Genomic DNA, 19719 nt, shown 5'->3' on the forward strand with positions numbered 1-19719 from the left:
AATAATTCAAGTTAAAGTAACTTATTTTCTTTGTAGCACTTTTGGCTTGTTGTTAAATATCTTTGTAAGCTGAGAAAAGGCTTATTGAGAGCTGTCCAGTTCAAGAAATGTGTATTAAACTGTTGTTATCAGTTACACTAGAGGTATACAAATTTTTTAATGAAAGAAGTTCGTATAGCCATCCACATTGGTGCTTTAATAATGTTGGCTTTTTCCAAGTGACGTAAGATCAGTAGTTCAGTAGCTCTTCATAGACTTATGATCTACAAATGTATTCCTTTCCTTTTCAGGTGATGCATGGTATGAGTCTTTTGTCCTCTCTTCTGAAGAAATCGCTCATCAGAGCGGAGCTTATAGCAAAACAGAAGCATACGGTCTCCTGCACAGACATTCAGCCAGTACTGTCATGTCTAGCCAAATTTCCGCAGCATTCCATTGAAGAAGCTTGGAACATCACGAATTTGTGCACCTCCAAATCAACGTTGCTCCTGCTTGACGAGGCTTTGAAGGCAGGGCATTGCAGTCAACAGCTGAATGTCACTTTCAGTTTGATCAGATGCAGTTTGCAAGAGATCTACCTTGTTGTCAACACTTTGAGCAGTCTCAAAAGTAACAGATTGTGGGAGGAGATGAACCAAATATTGGCGCACCTTGTTCATTTGTGGCAGAAGCAAGAAGAGGAGAAAAAACAAAAGGAACAGGAAGAAGAAAGTCTTTATAAGTAAGTTTCCTTCTACAGTTATAAAGATCTCTAACGTACAGAATAATAACTGTAAAAAGCCATGCAACTTAATAACTGTACTTTCTGCCTGTAAGAAAGCACCAGCGTTTGGTAGATCTGCACATCCTTCATCTTCTTACCTCCATTTATCAACAAGGGTCTGAAATCGTTAAAAACAAAATTCTGTCTAAAAACTAGCGTAAACTTCTACGATCAGCTTATCTGTGCTTGTAAAAGTAAACATTCCATTTTTTCAAGTACGGCTAAGTGAAGATAGTAAGAAGGGTTATCTGAATGACAATAATAATCAATATCCAAAGAGCTCTGGGGTTATGGTAAGAGTGGAAAAAATACCAAGACTGTAATTTGATGGGAAAACTCTAATAAATACAAGAAAGAACTAAGTTTAGAATACTAAGAAATTCGGCGCATACTAAATTTCGAGTTTTGTTTTTTACTCTGCTAAGATGCAATATCTTTTGCCGTCTTAATCCGTTTTTTCTTCCTTTTTTTTTTAGAGTCAAAACTTGTGCTAAATCTTTAACGGATGATGAGGAAGCGGCTATAGAAATGTCACAATTGTTTGCTTCTTACGATGAAGTCGACTTCCATGACATGTCCACTACTGCTGTTCTAGACAGCAGAGAACCTCCCAAACCCTTGAAACTTGATTCTGTCAATACATCGACAAAACTAACTGATGAGTGTATCCAGGAAATCTGCCAGATCCATTCAAAACTAATGATGCAGTTCACTCATTCCTTCTGGACTGGCCCATCAAATTTAACAAACGATATCACAGAAATAGATTTCATGGGACCATTCATAGACAGGTAAATTGTTTTTATTTTTTATCATATTTTGAGTGAGTTCTTTGTAAATTAATTATCATGTAGAGCCTCTTTGAAGAGTTTTCTTGAGTGTATGTAGCATTTAAGAGTATTCAAAACATAAAATTCTCCAAAAATCTTTCATATTTTTGTAAGTTGCCTGTCATTTTTTTTTTCACTGTAAGATTATTCCATATCTTTACACTTTAATGAGAATCAAGTAGGTAAAAAATTCTTTAAAAAATTTTCCCTTAAAACTGAAATTTTTTTGCTTGCTTGGAAGCAATTTATAAAGTCGGATCTCCAAATTTTGAGACCATCTTATCGGAAAAGATATTGTTAGACTTTTTTTAGACGAGTTATTTATCTTCAAGGTTGATGCCATATCAAGCAAAGCTCCTTCTGAAGGTGTATATAAACAGAGAATGGAAAACAGAGAATTATCTGGGCGTTTTATCAGGTCAGGGAAGTGAGGGAGAAGTTAGGGAATTGCACAATAAAGTCTGGAAATTTGGTACGTATTGATACTCAAAATTAGACAAAACATCAGAGCTGTCCACGCAATCAAATGCAGTCTCAGTCTTGCTTGGGATTCAGTCTGCCGTAATAGAGAAGAGAGCCGCAAGTGCATTCTCAAATGAGCCTCGTGACACATAAGAGCACATGCTAACCATGGCTCACACAGGAATGCTCTTACAGCTCTCTCTACTATCACGGCAGCAGTGCTCTAAGTCACACCGTTAAAAGTGAAAATTGGAATAATTCTCAGCAAGGAATAGCAAAGTCTTTTAATTGAATGATTAATATGTGAAGAGAAAAGATTCACATGTTTCTTCCATTTCCAGCGAAATTGATTTTTAAAGATATGATGTATTGTTAGCTTCCAATACAGAAATATAAACAATTTAATTATAGATAATGTTTAGAAAAAGTAACAACATGATAGTTACTCATTATAATAAATTATAAGTAGAAAAAAGTGCATCCATTGTAAAGAGAAATTATAAGATTAATGGATGATTAATTTAAGGTGAGATTAATAGATGATTAATTTAAGGTGAAGTGCAATTGATGCCAAAAATTTTTCCTTTTCAGTGTTACGCCATGCTAATTGTTGCCATAAAAAGTTGGAGAATTTTGATAATTTTGGTTAGAAAAACTTGGAAAAATCGGGGAATTTGTTTCCTTCACGTTTGTATGTAGACACTCTTTTGCACTATTGCTTCGATTTAAAGAATAATGAAATCACCTATTGTGGCATGGACCTGTTGCATAGAGGATTGACCTCATTTGTTAAGCCTTTTTTCAAGAAACATCTTGAACCTAATGATACCCATATCAGTCACAAGATTTATACATACATACGAGTCGCTGTTATAGCGCTCTTTGGCGCTTTGCGACACCTAATCGCCACAAAGCTCGGTCTTCCCACAGGTTATCAGGGAGTTGACACTCCCTCATCTCACTTAACACCCCCTGTCGCCAACCTCTCACTGGGCGTCCCCTACGCCTCCTCCCAGGAGGAACCCAATCAAGCATCTTTTTTGGCAGCCTCTCTTCCGTCATCCTATTGACATGACCATACCAAACAAGTTGTTTGGTCATGACGTCGAACACGATGTCATTTTCGACTTCCATTATCTGACGCACTCTATCATTACGGACCCGATCTCTCCTAGAAATTCCTGCCGACCTTCTCCAGAAATCCATCTCCGTTGCTCACAAGATTTATCTACTTGAAAATTCTTGTGTACTTTTTTAACCTTTAACTCATTCGTTAATATGCAATTTTTTTGTCTGATTATAGATTCAACGTATTTTCAATCCTCTTCTCACGCTATCACCAAAGTTTGGATTATTCATTTGATCGGGAGCTTTTGCCAAGTCTTTTGTTCTTGACGCACTCTGCAAAAAATATCATCAGCAACAATGCCTTGAGGAAAAATGATTCAGCCAAGACATATAATTTTTATCATGACTCTAATATCACAGAAATCAAAGAATGCATCCCAGTGCTGGAAACTGTCAAAAAACGAGTGAATTTATTACTTCAGGAGTGGCCGGAACATCCAACTCTAAATAGTGTAAGTTTTTTATTGTATATCCATTAATAGCTTAATCAGCCAATACCCCCTGGGGCCAAAGATTCTGATCGGTTTATCAAAATGTGGATGCCTAGAACTTACCTCATCCTGCCAACCCTCTGGGTTCCTGCAGAGGAAGGAAATGAGGGGATCCATCAAATTTTCTGTTTGCTATGGTGGTTACATAGGCTAAACTCTTTAAAAAAATCATAACGGTCAACGGTCAAACGGTCTAACAATTAACCTCACTGAATGATTTTAATACATTCTTCACAGACTTGTTGAAATTTTCGCAGAAAAAGTTCTGCTTTTGTTAATCCATATAGACCCAACTGTGCATTTAAACAGAACGAGAGACAAATAATGGCGTAGACTTGGGGAAGGGATGGAAGGGGGCAAAAGGATAATCAATGAACGTTGTATGCTACTTTAATTGTATCCAGTTTCACTGAAGTACAGTGTGCTAGACCTGAGATACCGACTGTCAATAAAAAAAAATAAAAATTTCTTAAGGACCCCTAATCCCTCATCAACCGCGGGTTATCGTAATCTATCCCTTTAGCCTTTCCACAGAGACGAATCAGGTTTTTCCTCAAAATTTGCATGTTATTATAAATAAAGTTTTCATTTTTAATTGATCCATGCTCTATTTTAGGTAATACAAATTGCCGATAGGATCTTAAACTTCTCTGCTGCAAGCCCAGTGGCGAGGTTTTTAACTGGTTTTGAAATGTTACTCAATAAAACTCATGAGTGGGAAGAAGTTGCGCACTCTGGTGTCAGTCTGATGAACGAGTCACAGGAAATCACTGCTCAGATTTTTAAGTGGAGGAAGCTGGAACTGAAATGCTGGAAGAACTCCCTGTCAAATGTCTCTGAAAAGTAAGCAAAAAATAATAACGTTTGATGTGTGGTTTCAAATTTGTTCTCTCAATCTCACAGAAAAGGTTGATACAGTGCTCAATCTACAACTTTTTCAACTAGATATTAAATGGAACATTAAAATTTAAAAAAAATCCCAAGTGTTGTATTCTCCTTGGTTGGTTCATTCCCAACTTAATTTGAAGTAGACCAACCAGTTGATTCAAAGCTTTGAAAGTCCCCTACAATTTTTCCCCAAAAAACTCTTAATTTCCCGTCATTTTCAATATATATTCATGTACAATATTTCAAATAATTTTAACTACTCTGTGAGTTGAATAGAAGTTCTTAGTTGATCATATTGAATCTAATGAGAAATGTAAAACCACGAATCTCCGTTTGCGATGTTGCAAAGTTCCTAGCATACTTAATTTTTTCTTTGGGAAACTAGTCATCGTAATTCCTCGGAAACTTCCTCGATTTTTCCTCTTTATCTGTAGAATATTCTGTACAAATTTCAAGCCACAAAGTAAAGTCGGGTTGTTTCTCTTTGGAAAAATAAAATAAAAGCGGAAATTTTGAAACAACACAATTAAGATACTAAGAGATACAATGGATTTATTGAATTTTCTTTCTCTGATGCAGAATGAAGAATAGTGCCAGTAAGTGGTGGTTCCATCTCTACTCCCTCACCTCTGCGTACATTCACCCTGACTCGAACTCTCCAGAAGTTGAGTTCAAAGCTTTTGTCGAAACAGTCCAAAAATTCATCGAAAGTGCCACGCTAGGAGACTTTGAGCCTCGGTTGGACCTATTGTACGTTTTTCACTGTCACACTAACAACATGCCATCATCTGAAAAGCAGACTAGTGCATCTTTCGTATTCTGGAATTTACACTCATTCTACTCTCAGTTTTTGTCGGAAGTTCATGCCAGAATCAAAGAGCTCAGTGCTCCAGTCCAGAAAGAGTTGAGTGACTTCATCAAAATCGCTCGCTGGAATGATACAAACTATTGGACCGTCAAAGAAACTGTCAAGAAAACTCACCGTTTCCTTCATAGATGCATCAAAAAATATCAGGTGAAGATCAAGTTTTATGCAGTAGTTTTGCAGCAGCAATGCCTTTTCTTCCTTTGAAAATAGAAATAAAAGAGCTGAAAACTCCAGTTTTCTGTTAATGTTCTCTTGAAGATAGTTCAAGCGAGCTCATTATTAACATCTTACCTTGCGCCGGAAACTCTGCAGGATATTATGTCTCAAAATTCTGAAATTCAATTTGCTTTTTCTGTTGTTTTTAGGATCCAAGTCCCTGTTTATAAAATTGAAAAATTGAGTGATGTGTTTTAATTTCCCTAAAACTTCCTCATGTGAAGCTTAATTTTCAGGCTACCGTTTGTCGCAATCTTTATTTTTTCTTCCGAGAATTTGATATACATTGATACATTTTTCTATTTTAGAATTTGGCACTTTTTGGCATTTTTGAGCTATAATTATGTATGAAAATCAAAAAAGTTATTCCCGAATTCCTGTAGACATATTTTACATTGATCATATTTTCAAGTTTTCTAGCTTCTGATAATCGAATTTTAATGTTTCAGACCACTCTACAAGAGTCAGTTGCCACTGCTATGTTACACTCTCCTGATGCGGACAAAAACAAAAAAGCACCTTCTCCAATGATTGAGACCAATGTATCAAACTATGTCAAAATTTCAGAACAGGATGAAGTCGAGCTCTTCTCTCAAATTTTCCAGGATCAGTTTTCGAAATTGACAGAAGTTTTACCAAACAATGTCCTACAAAAAATTAATAAAATTAGTATGCGGACGTTTTTGTCAACTTCATATCCAACGTTGTCCCAGACCGTGGACAACTTAACGACGATAATCATTGAGTCAGCTGAGGAACTAAGAGCATTGGATGTGGACATGAATCTCTCAAAAGAGAAGCAGAAATCGCAAGCTAAGAGTATTCACCAACAGAAGCGCAAAGCTATTATCGATTTGTTCAAGGCCCTCCAGAAAATTGGATTGAGCTACCAAGCTGGTTTAGTAATGTATGGAGACCAGATCAATGTCCCTCTTGAATTCACTCGCTCAGCGCCACTCAGTATCAATAACTCACTACAGAATTTAAGAACAAGGTAAAGCCTAAATTTATTTCAAATTTTCTTACTAAGAAATGTTTGAAGTGATACCAGCACATCAGCAATGAAAAACTGGATTCTATAAACAGAAGAGCCTACTCTCTAGTTTGATTTTGTTCAGATTCCTTGAACCAATTTCCTTCTCAATCACTACAACTTGTGCAAAAATGTTTGAAGTCTATCGCCTTTTTTTCAGAATTGCCAAGACTTAATTAGCTTTACATTACTGATATACTAAGTTGCTGTCTTCAATAATATCTTATTAATATTTATACAGCTTTTAAAAAAATAATTTAATGCTTTGAGCGTAGCAGATTAGTTTAAATCGTTACGATTGTACTGAAACAATATGTTGGACCTTGAACATCTTTGGGGGTCGATCATAAAATATGTAAAGCTTTAAGGCGGAGGGGGGGGGGGTTGAAGAGAAGGTTATGTAATCTTATTTTTACGTGTTGAAGGATAGGAGCCTACATTACAGAAGTGGTACAAGGAGGATGGGAGAATCTGAAATTTAGGGTTATGTATTTTATGAGCAGCTCCTCTGCACAAAACCAATCAATTGTCCAGCAACTTTTTTTAGAATAGGCAGAAAATGGTGAGAATGATGACCTTAAATTTTTGCAGAACATGCTGGGAAAGCACTCATGTCTCCAAACTCCTTTTTCGTATTTTTTTTTCAATATTTTGCAAATCCTGATTCCTTTGCAACGTGAACAAAATGCTTAATACAGAATGTTCTAACACTTTCACCCATGCCTCTTCCATCTATGTTTCAAACTCATTTAAAGATGAATATGAAAAGCTTAAAATGGTGAGTTATTACTACCAATCAATTGATTTCCAGGTGTGCAGATCATGAGTTACTGGCCTCTTGGGACAAATGTGAGCATTACTTCTTGCAAAGTGTAGCACGGCACTCTCAACTGAGGAAAGCTGTCGGAGGTGCCCACAAGTCAATGAATACTCCTTACTTCAGAGACCGCTTGCAAGGGTTCCCGAATCATCTTGTGAACCTGACACTGAAGCAGCGATGCAGTGTTACGGAAGCATTTGACGCCTTATGTCAGTTACGTTGCTTGGTCTCTCTAATCGCAGGAATGAAAGACAGCTCTGAAAAAGGAGTGGTTGCACCACAAGCTGTTCTCATCCAGCAAAAGGTAGGAACGAAATGATAAGCACTCTGAGAGCTTCGAATTTACCGATGAGGAAGACCTTAAAGTTTGCAAGGAAGTAAATCTGAGGATCCTCAACGCAATGTCTATTACTTTTTAGTATGCTTGGAGATGGTTAAAGTTACTGAATTTAAGAATTCCAACAACATAAAAGAAAATTAAGAAAACTAAATGGTTCGCTGAAAAAATGGGCTTTTTTGTGTTAAGTTTTTTGCTCTTTAAAATATTTTTCATGGTGGTGCGTCTTCTTCGGTATCACCCTTTTAGTGTGGTTTCATTATTAATGGTAATTTTTCATGAACTTATTTCCTCTATCTTTTTTCTCTGATGAATCAAACCACTCCCATCATATTCTGTAGAATTCTAAGTAGAGTCTTCGGTTAAAATCTCATTAGCTGATTCCAACTAGGCAAAAACCTCTGCACTTAATATTTTTCTCAGTGAACCAAGGTCCTTTTTCCCCATACATGTGTTCAGATTGAATGTTTCAGTTGCTGTCTGAATCGCTTGTATCATTTTGTTGATTTCTACATAGTGCTGCAAACTTTTTGTCCCATCAACTTTACTCAAAAAATATTTTTGTGGTTTGATACTCTCTCATAGCGTGCTTTCTTAACCATATTTTAAAATGTTGTACTTGTTTCAGGAAGACTATGAGGATCTCCTAAACAATGCAATATACTGTCTCCAAGGTTTCAAGGTCCTCATGAATGTTTGTCCTGAAGCGCAGTCTTTGAGCGAGAATCAAGATGAAATATTGTCAATCCGCCTGAAAAACTTTGGTGAGCCTGTCATGATTCAGGTCACCAAAGATGATGTACTGTGGCGGAAAGTGGATCACCTTGTTGACTCTCTCCTCATTCAATTGAAAGCGATGAAGAAGGAGCTCAGCAGAACTCTTCCGCCGTCTTATTTTGCTGAATTTGCCTTTGTCTCCAATGAAACAAGAGAAACCATCACTTGCCACTTGAAAACGTTGTCCGACGTTCAGAGGGGTGTCGCAGAAATCCACAACCTCTTTTCGCTAGAAACATGCGATAGTCCACTGACAGTTGGCATTGCAGCTTTGAGAGACAAAATCTCTATGTTTTTGGAGAAGTACAGTGATTTTGAAAGTGATACTTTCAGTTCGATCAAGAGTGACTTTGGTGAAGGGTTCAAATCAAAACTGAGCAAGCTGATACATAAGTTGTTACTCATAGTTCAAGAACTTTATAAGAAGTTCTGTGTTTTTGAAGAAGAAAAAACAGAGGAGAACCCTTCAGATGATGAAGGTGAAGATGATGAAGTTCTAAACTTAAAAAATCAACATTTGACTGAAGAAATTATAGCCTCATTGGATCGTGACATGGCCCTTATAGAGTTAAAAGCAGTTAACAAGACTTTAGGATCTTTGTTGGAGCAGCTGACAACTACGCATGATTCAGAAGAAGGCAGAGACTGTAAAAGGTTTGTTAGTCTTTTCTTGTCCTGAAGAAAGCTAGTGTTGTCCAACTTTAAACTAGTCGTAGACTGTTAGAATTGCACAATGTGTATACTGTTCAAAAAAGTCCCCAGGGCTACAAAATTTTCTGTTCATTTCTCTGTTATGACTCTCTAAGAATGGTCTTTTGCTTTGCAGAATGGTTCAGTTTATTTTTATAAATGTATATCTTGCAAGAAGTCTTCTTTTTATTTCTAAAAATTGGTTTTTTAAACTTCTGCCCTTAATGGTTCAATTAAAGTAAGATTAATGTGCATAATCCTCAGTAAAGAAATTTCTCCATCATAATCATCTCTTGACCTCATGTATGGTTTTTATTTTTCATAGCTGCATAGCGTAACCTTGAATTTTTTTGTTTTAGAATGTTGATTACTTGTCTTCCACTCCTTGAGCAACTCAGTTTGACAGCACAGTTTTTTGTTACGCAGCAAGTCAAAGCTTTGAGAGCATCGTGTAAATTGTCTTCAATTCTGACTTCAATCTTTTTGGAGCTAGTCCAGAAGGTGATTATACAAATCTTCAAACAGTATTGCAAATATTAAATTTCTGTCTTAAGTAGAACCCTGGTTATCCACTGTAATTGGGACTGGAGGAACCGTGGTTTATCCAAACTCATGAACTGCTAGCCGAAAAATTACTGTATAAGTCGTTTTTCTGCAAATAGTACAGTTGTAAGTACATAAAGTAAACTTGGGCAAGACGATGATAAAATTTACTTTTTTGAGTATAATCTTTTTATGAAGAAACTTTGAATGGTTTATTTTTTAGACCACTTCTTTCACATTCTTTCCACCCAAGAGAACAAAATATCAGTGACTGGTTATCATATCTGACTGCTGATAACTAGAGTTCGACTATCATGTGAAAACATTTCACTCCATTTACCATGTAGCAAAGGACAATAATTTGACATTTTTATCTCTGATTCAGATTAACCTTGTGAGAATAATTTATTTAGAGAGAGAGAGCCGGCTAAGATGAAGGGAGCAGAGCTTCCCTCGCTTACGCAGATGCAAACAACAGGACAACACTGATAACAGTTAAGGGATTAGATCTCTCTGCAAACAACAGATCATTAGAATTTAATACCAAAACCTTCCCTCTGTGTTGTCAAATGCTAATTTCAGGTCAATTTTTCAGGGATTCTGTATACCAGATGAGTTGCTGGAAGAGGAAGGTGAAGGTGAAGGGGGTACTTCTGGAGGCTTGGGTCTTGGAGATGGTAAAGGTGAGAAAGATGTATCAGAGGAAATCGAATCGCAAGATCAGCTGGAGGATGCCAAGAAACCTGGGGAAAAAGAAGAAGAAAATGACGAAGACTGCAAAGTAAGAATAAATACTAAAAGCTTCCTAAGTTGAACCTTTGTAAAGACGAAAAGCTACTCGAGTCCTAGTATTCTCTGGTTGGTTAAAATTTTATACCGGACAAGTTAAAAATGTCACATTTCATAGTTGTTTCATCTGTAGAAATGCTGCTTGGGCGGGAAAAAAAATTCTCCAATTTTGACAGGAAAAGCGTAAGAATTGAAGACACAAAGCAACATTTGGACATAAAAGGCATTTAAACACCTACATCTTTTTACTCTTATAAATTCCATAGAGATGATGCATCTGTTGCTTTTCTTGAAAACAATTTCTCATGTTTGATCCATATTGAACCTAGCAATGACATTTCATATTTTTAAGTAAAGATTCTCTTGCAATGTAAGCAATGAAACAGTCAAGGCAGAAAGCCGTTTTAGTCGAAATTGTCTTCATTCTCTTACCTTTCAACTCGATGAACTCTCCTTGTCGTTTTGTAAATGATCACTAAAAAGGACTGTCATACTTTGTGTAATAAAAATACTTATTCAGTAAATGGAGAATAAGATTATTTAAAAAACTATTGAGATTTCAGCAGATTTATTTTCCAGAGTTCAGGGGCGCCATTTCAGGTTTTGGCACGGCTTGGCAAAAAGTGACAAGGTTTTTTTTACATATAAATATATATTTACCTTTTAGTGAAGTAGCGGGTAGCTATGGTTGCATACTTGGGCAAAATTATCGATCAGGTTGTTGAAATAGTTAATTAGCTATTTCTATTTCCTCCTCAAGAAGCAAAAGAGAAGCACGCCGAAACTCCTGCCTCCGATTTCCCTCCGATTTTTCTCCTCTCTCATATTACTGAGTGAGTTTCCCCGGTCCGACTCCAAAACGCAGTGCCTGGCAAATGCCTGGCCTACCACCTCCCAAATAGAGCGCCTACCAGAGTGACGCAATTTCAGTAAAAACCAGACAACAAGGAAATCTGATGGTAAAAAATTACCATGAGATTTACAAATCTTAGTAAATTACTGTGCAAACGTTTTCATATTATTGCCAGATTACTGTCTCTCTTTCTTTCCTCTTTAATCTCCAATTTGGTTTGAACAAATTTTCACAGGAAGAAGAAAAAGGAATCGATATGTCAGATGATTTTGGCGGGAAACTGCAAGATATTGATGAGAAAGAAAATGAAGACAATAGTGGTGAAAGTGACGCTGATGATGATGAACCTGATAAAGAAATGGGAGAGACGGAAGAGGGAGCTGAAACTTTAGATGAAAAGGTAGGGCATTCTTTAATTTAATTAGCGAATAGATTTGTTCAATTGGTAGGTAGAGTGTCTCATCATCGATGCTTGGTTTTAACCAACCAATCATCGTCGACTGATTTTTCATCAGTCAAGTGTTGGGGTCTTAGACTTTTTCATCAATACTCCTCATAAAGTAAAACATTTTGGAATAGGGAAAGAATAATACCTGTTGGGTAAGTGTGTACCCAGATAAGATATAATATTTTTACAATATTGGGCAAATATTGTCAGTATTGTCGTAATATTTACACAATACTGACAATATTTTGATAATATTTTAATCAAAATTATTTTTTTAAAAAATATTTAAAGAATCTTTATTTAGTATTTTTAAAAATAATATGTTTACCCAAAATTTTATAAAAATATTTTCACAGTATTGACACAGTATTTCACATTATTTTAAAGTATTGGCACAGTATTTATGCCATAAGGAAATATGGTGTACACTTTTAACATTGGCTCAATATTTAACCAATATTGGCCCAGTGTTTGCATAAATATCAAAACAATATTGTTTAAATATTGGCTAAATATTTCTATCTTATCTGGGTGGCTCTTTTTGTGAGAATTGAAAACCTAATTACTTCATCGTTTTTAAATTATTGTCCCTAATTTAATTTTTTCTTCTTCTTTCTCATTATTATTTGGGGTTTAACAAGGTTTTGTTACCTCTTCTTTGTTTTTGTCAACATTACTATTCGTCTATTTTTTAAAAGCCAAAACAAATGGGTCAATTTTGCTATGCACAGAATCTTGTTTTGTAAATCAAGACTCATAGCTTACTAAAAACACTTAGTTTTTACATCTAATATGAACAAATCTAATTCTCTTTGAAAAACATAATGGATTATGTCATTCACTGTGGTAGTGCATACTATGGTCTCTTCCAGATTGGAATCATCAATTAGGGATTTACATATTTGCACTGGTCGCTCGACCTCAAACACAGACGGAATTAAGGTGGTCACCACCATGGTGGATGATATCATAGGCTATGTTTTTAGAGGACAATAACTTTCTTGATACTGGATGTAAAAAGTGTCTGGACAGATTTTATTATTTTTTATTGATCTATTATCTGAAATACTTAAAACATGATTCTGTGACTGGTAAAACTAACCCATTACCATGTACTAGAAAGCTTCCAAGCACCAAGCTTCTTATATTTTTAAAGCAATGATTTTGTCTTTTATTAGCCTAGCGCTTTTGAAAAACGTCATACTGAATAGTGTGGTGAAGATATTAATGGTTTTTCAATACATAGACGTGTATCTTATACTTTTAATGTGAGTCATATAAGGGAGATCCATAGAAATGTTTTCAAATACTCACATCACTTCAAATGCAAGTGCCCCTATGTATATTACTTTTTGGTAAAGAACTGGCCATTTTTTAGAAATATTTTTACCTTTAGGAAGTGTTCTTTTTCAATCAATCTGTTCATCGGGATTTTTAGGTTTGGGGAAGTGATTCCGAAGGAGAGGAAGAAGATGAACAAGAAAATGATGGCAAAGAGCTAAACGAAGAGGAAGGTGATAAAGGAGAGCAAGTTGGAGACAAAGAACTAGGCGCAAAAGACGATTCCCGCGAAGAACAACCGAATGATGAAAATGAGAAAGACCAGAACGAAACAAATGATAGGAAAAAAGACATCAATGAAATGAATGAAGATGGAGAAGAAGATGATGACCAAGTTGATCCCTATCATGGTACTTTCATTAATATTCAAATCAATTGATTTCCAAGTAGCGGTCCCTTTTCTCAAGAGATATTTTACCACCAAAGTTCAAAAATCGGAATTTCGGCCGATACAATGGAATCTTGATAAGTTGAGACTTTGATTAAACTGATTAAATTTATGAGTCCTACAGATTTCCCTGGATAAACGATGTTATTGATCTCTGAGTGAGCCAGAGTTTCACATCTTGCACTAGTCAGAAATTTACATAACTTATTCTCGAGTCTCAACATGCAGTTTTTTTCATCATTAGGGGACTATGCCCTCTGAAGCGCAAAGCACTCCAGTGCGTTACGCGTACTTTTATGATTTTACAATAGAGTAAGTTAAGTGGAATAAAAGCACTCAGTTGCTTGTAACATTTTGATCAAACATTTTGTACAGTTTTGTTTGGATCAAACAAACTGTTGTTAATCGGATTTTTTTTTTTTTTAGGTTATTAAGATTCAGTAGGATCTCTATGAAATAACCCAAGTTTTTAACTTCAAAAGCATTTAATTTTTTCAAAATTCTCAATAAGTTTGAATTATTTGTCTGGGATTTTTATTGTGTACCATAAGATTGATTCATGATATTAGTACTGTGTTCTCAGGAACAGGGCTGCCGTCCTCAGGGCATAAAGGGAAAACTGGCACAAGTCAGGCAAATTACTAAAGTGTCAGAAAAAAATTGTTCGGTCACCTTTATTTGTTCTCTAGAATGGAATTGACGTTTAACGATACATTTTTCCTGAAAACTTTATCAAATGTTTTTTAACTATATGGCATGTCTTGAATTGTCAGAGAATTTTACCAAAAAATCTTTCCAAAAAATCAAACTTTTACCCAAAATCAGGGAAATTTCAGTGAAATTTATCTTCTAAATTCTTTGGCAAACAATCCAACGTTAAACATTATAATTGTTTTCTGCTGAGAAACAATTATATCTTACTCTTTTGTTTGTAGGTCAAGATCAACCTCAACCTGAACCTGAAGCATTTGATTTACCAGACAATTTACAACTGGATGATGAGGATGGCAATGAAAAAGAGAATGATGAAGAAAATCCTTTCGACATTGATGCTATGAAGCGTAAGATTACCTCATATCCATTATGTAGCAATAATTCTTAGGTGTCCAGGGAGTTTAACAAGTCAGTCAAATCATTGAGAACAGTAGGTATCGAGAAGAGGGATACAATAATCAATTGATGATACTCAATTAATCAATGTGTGTTACAGGACTTTCTTGGCTAGTGTTTTATCTCTTTCAAATACTTTATTTCCGTCCTTCAGTTCTCATTCTTTCTTCGGGTTGTTTTATTCTTAAATTCTGTGTGTACTGAGACTCTTTGTGAGGGTGCTCAAGGGTTTTGTTACATGATAGGCTTGCTAGCCCCATGTGCAACCCTCCACCTTTACCTGGGCTTGAGACCAGCTAGGAAAAAAATTTCACCCCTAGGTGGAGTCCCCCCCCGCTTCAAAGCTCACGAGGGGCTGTAGCACCAAATAACTAGTAAGTAAGTACGTAAATACTTTATCTCTTGTGCTGCAATGGTAAAATTAAGAAACCAGTATTATCTGATTTGTGATTTTGTTAGCTCCTCGTTACCTTTTGCTCTTTGAAGGACCATTGCTATCGTACTGTGCTTTATGTAATTTTTCTTCGCTCTTTCAAGAATATTATCTAAAATTCTGCTTAAAAATGTTTCAATAACTTCAATCTGTCTTCGTAAATTTCTTTCTTTCCTTTTTTTTCATCCCCTAAATTTTTCTGTACATTTGGGTGCAACCGACCTCACATGAACACGCCACTTGCAACTAGGAAATTATTAATTGTTAGCCTAATTTTTTGTGGAAAGCAGTCTTTTTTGTTTTTTACTTCTAATTGTGTGTATGATGGTCATTCAAGAGGCTTTTAACACTTCAGTTCAATACTTTTTCAGAGCCCAATTTGCCAGAAGATAAAGAAGAAAATGAGAATGATGAAGAAGAAAATGGAAAAGATGAAGAAAACAAAGAAGATGCCAACGAGGAAGAGAAAGTGGATGAAGCTCAAGCCAGTGAGGCGGAAGGAAGTGATGAGGAGGGACAAACTGGTCCAGATCAGGAAAATTTGGATGAAAATGATGAGGAAGAATCCGAAAAAGAAAATGTGGGAGAAGATGGTAAGCAAGAGACCCAACTGTTTTTTATTTTTTCTTTAACAAATTCAAGATTTTCCTACAAGGCTTTGTCAAACAGGTATAAGAATTATACCAAATTTGTTAATCCTCCAATACAAGATAACTGAGGCAAGTATATCAAGGCAGAGTTCAGAGATCTTTTAAAATCTTCTTTGGATGAATTCAGAGTTCTTCTTTTAAGATCTGTAAAAGACTTTGAAGCATCGAATATGATATGAAACATTTGTTTTTGAAATTCCCTTTCTTGTTTTTTCAGGAGGGAAAATGGATGATGAAAAGTCAGGAGAGGAACCGAAACCAACCGAGGAAAACCTAGAGCAAGAGCAAGCGAAACCATCCGAAGATGACGCCAGTACTGATCCAGCTCAGCAAGCAGATCAAGTTGGTGGTTCGACTGATCAAGTGGTATGTTTTATGAAGCTATGATACTTATCCCTGATTTTTTGTCTTTTCTTCCAAACAGCAGAAGAAACAAGGCTATCTATTTATCAGCTCTAAAACTGTTGATAGCAGATTGATTTAGTGGCCAAGCGCATAGTTTTCCCACAAATGAGAATGCCATAAAAATGAGCAATGAGAGAAGAAAGGTTACCCTTTTTTCAGTGTGAAAATGGTGCGTTTTTAGCGGAACTGCAGCTGTTCAAAAGTAAAGAGCTAAAACGGAAGTCAACACCTAAAAAATATAGAGTTAAAAGAGGTTTTTAAATTAGGAAAGTCAATTCAAAGTAGTGGAAAACTTGGATTTTTCCACATCTTCAGTGTTACTAAAAGGTTTATGCATCGTTTACAGGATTCAGAACAAAACAAAGACCAGACCAAAGACAAATCAGATAGTAACCAAGAAAATCAAGGCTCAGATCAACAGGGTGTAGGCGATGCCAAGCAAGAAACAACAGACGGACACTCAGGAGCGCAAGATGAAGGGGCTCAAAGCAAAAAGAGAGGAGAAAAAGACAAGAAGCGGAAGCAGAAGCCAGGGAAGAGTGACATTAACCGATCTTTAGGTAGGTCTTTAAAAAAATCGAGGGCTGCCAAGTTTTTCTAAAATTTGTATTGTTCATCTGTATTAATTTTTGACTTTGAAATAACAGCATATATTTATTAATTTAGCAGTTTATGGAAATTGGTGTTCCGATTAATTAAAAGGAAAAGAATAATAACGGCTCATATGCTTTTTTAAATTCTTTTTACAACAACTTCTTTTTCAGACTGGTTTTGAGCAATACGCTCATCTCCAGCCATAACCAGTTATGGTTATCACTAAAGATAACCTAAATGCTCAAAACCGGTCGGAAAAATGATTTTAAAAGAATTTTAACTTGCAAGTGAGTCGATAATTTTATTTTTCTTTTACATTCCCTACATTATGTGCAGTCTGTTACATACGTTTTTTGATGATCTGATGTCTGCTTCAATTGAAACGTTGAGAAAATCTTATAACCCTTGATGGCCAAGCTTAAAGAAGCTCATGGATGATGAGAAAAACTACCTTCCGAAGCGCATTGTTTATTAATTATTTCAAATTTTTTTTATAGCTTATTTATAGCTAGGAATATTTTCCTATTTTAGCTCTCATAATAATTTTCCTCTTTTGAATCTAAAGTAAGCATTCCATTTAATAAAGCCTCCTTTGTTCATGTGATTATTGTATGTGGTATCATTTTTTGCAGCTGATATGAAAGAGCCCATGAAAAAACGCCTTAAAACCACTGATGATTCTGCTGATGATAAAAAATCTGATAATATCGAAAATGATGAAGATGGTGAAGAGAGTGAAAAAGCCGATTTGTACCAGCATGTGAAAGATGCCGACGACAGAGCCTCTGAAGCGCAAACTCTTGATGCCGCAACGCAGGTAAGGGATTGAATTCAAGCTGTTCTCAGCAATTAAGTTTTGATTTTAGTCATGATGAAGGTTAAAAATAAGCTTCCAATGCAAAGTTTTGTAGTTCATTGAACCAAAAATTATATCTGTAAAGGAGATAATCTTTCAGCGGAAAGCCTTTAAGCCTTAGTCCTAGGGCTGTATTCATAGTAGATCGTTTTCTGTTAAGGCCTCCTTCAGCCATCAGAATTACAAAGATTAAGGAGGTCTGAATGTTTGAGGAATGACCATGAATAAGACCTTTAGCCTCAGTTCTTTCTGTAAAAGGAATAATCCTGCTATCATCGCACAAATTGTGTTTTATGTGAGATTCTGAAGAGGAAATATTTACCGGCTGCTTAAAATTTATACCATGTCCAGCACTCTAATGATCAATTCTTTCATCTATTGAATTTAAAAATGATTCTTCATCATCTGCTTTTAGGAGCAAGCGGAGAAGCAACCAGTTCCAGACTCTGAGAACGATGAAAAATCTGATGTAGAAAGTGTGGCTGAAGATGACAAAATGGACATTGATGAAGGTGAAATTTTATTCTGTCGCACCATAATCTCCATTTTAGCTCTTATGAAGAAGGCTACCATCTACTTTTTGATTTTGCATTGCCGATTATATTTTTTTCCTTATAACACAGGGCACCCATTCCTCACTGGTACAGCATAAAATTTTAAAATTGTACAAGTCTTATCGTAGAAAAAAACTTTAAATCTCCAATAAAGTTAAAAAGTAAGTTCTTATATTAGTATTCTCTAGAATATGCTCCGAAAAAAAGTTTTATTGGAAAAGCAGACACCTCATTTCCTAGAAAAATATCACCGAACGCTTTCAGCTTGTTTCATCTTGTTGTCATGTTTGTTCAACAACAACACTAAAAATCTCCATTTTCAGTAATCTTGTCAGTTCAAATATGTACAATGTGATACAAGAGTCCCACACCACCCGTAAAAACCTGCATATTGGTAACATTTGTGCAAATTGAGACAGAGACTTGAAATTTTACAAGTGCTCCTATGTCAAAAAAAATGGCTTTTGAGAACCCCTAAAACTTTAAAGGGACCTCCCTAAAAAAGGCAATAAATCTAGAGGTTATCAGGGTAATATGGGACTTCTGAATCACCTTACCTTGTGTGTCAAATCAAATTCACTTATGAAACAAGTATGAGTAATTTTAGGGGAGAACATTTATCCTCTATAGTGACCTGAAAATTATTTTCTTCAATATTTTCTTGTAATTTACATGTATTTTTATTTGTATTTGTTTGAATTTTACTAGATGAGAATCTTGATGTGGAGGAAGTTGATAAAATCAAGCCCGAAGAAACAAAGAGTAACAAGAAAACAAGCAAAAACAAAGTTGATAACAATGTTGATGATGCTGATGAAGAACTCATCAATGCTGAAGCTGGTATCGAGGTCAGTCCAAGTCTTACTGTGTATTCTGAGCACTTTGCTTCAAGTATCACAGCGCTACTGTAGCTCCTCCAGAATTAGCGCCACAAAATCATCTCAGATTCTCAAATTAGCCACTGGATGCCACATTGTGCTGTAAAGTCTGGTTGCTATTGTGCAAGGCCCAATGTACCGTCTTGTATGCAATATATGTACAGTTTTTTTCTTTTCTTTTGATGCGGGGATTTTGTTTTTATTCTTTCGTTGGAAGGTCATCTGACTTGGAAGGTTTCTGATTGCTTGAAAAATTTTGACTAATCATACAGCATGAAGAGAAATCTTATTAAAATCCAACAAAAATTTTATTTATAATGACTTAGTTGATTTAGCAGCCAATGTGATAGTCGCCAATGGTAACAACATGAAATTTTTTTAAAAAATTATATGTAGTTTCGATTTTTTTTTCTTTTTGAAATGTCTCAAATCTTTGAAAACTCTGAAACTATAGCTGCATAATACATGTTAGGTGAAAAAAAGTCAGGATGGCTCAAATGACTAACCGATTGACCCAGGCCAGGATGTTGTAGTAGCAGCACTTCAAAGAGATCTTCTCCAGCATTCTCTGTCG

The 19719-nt window shown here is 35.6% G+C and overlaps 1 protein-coding gene across 1 annotated transcript in view; it reads left to right on the forward strand.

The window, feature by feature from the left end:
- Window positions 1-19719, forward strand: part of LOC109041095 (midasin) — a 44025-nt gene that overhangs the window by 19319 nt on the left and 4987 nt on the right. Inside the window, exons 12-30 of the mRNA XM_019057265.2 lie at window positions 291-721; window positions 1240-1554; window positions 3359-3635; window positions 4291-4517; window positions 5142-5577; window positions 6096-6640; window positions 7491-7803; window positions 8465-9267; window positions 9663-9804; window positions 10442-10627; window positions 11724-11888; window positions 13375-13627; window positions 14601-14726; window positions 15580-15801; window positions 16076-16224; window positions 16610-16823; window positions 17490-17674; window positions 18129-18225; window positions 18976-19115. Coding sequence (XP_018912810.2) covers window positions 291-721; window positions 1240-1554; window positions 3359-3635; window positions 4291-4517; window positions 5142-5577; window positions 6096-6640; window positions 7491-7803; window positions 8465-9267; window positions 9663-9804; window positions 10442-10627; window positions 11724-11888; window positions 13375-13627; window positions 14601-14726; window positions 15580-15801; window positions 16076-16224; window positions 16610-16823; window positions 17490-17674; window positions 18129-18225; window positions 18976-19115 — 5226 coding nt within the window. The remainder of the gene's footprint in view (window positions 1-290; window positions 722-1239; window positions 1555-3358; window positions 3636-4290; window positions 4518-5141; window positions 5578-6095; window positions 6641-7490; window positions 7804-8464; window positions 9268-9662; window positions 9805-10441; window positions 10628-11723; window positions 11889-13374; window positions 13628-14600; window positions 14727-15579; window positions 15802-16075; window positions 16225-16609; window positions 16824-17489; window positions 17675-18128; window positions 18226-18975; window positions 19116-19719) is intronic.

Source organism: Bemisia tabaci, chromosome 1 (assembly GCF_918797505.1).
Source record: "Bemisia tabaci chromosome 1, PGI_BMITA_v3".
Taxonomy (NCBI): domain Eukaryota; kingdom Metazoa; phylum Arthropoda; class Insecta; order Hemiptera; family Aleyrodidae; genus Bemisia; species Bemisia tabaci.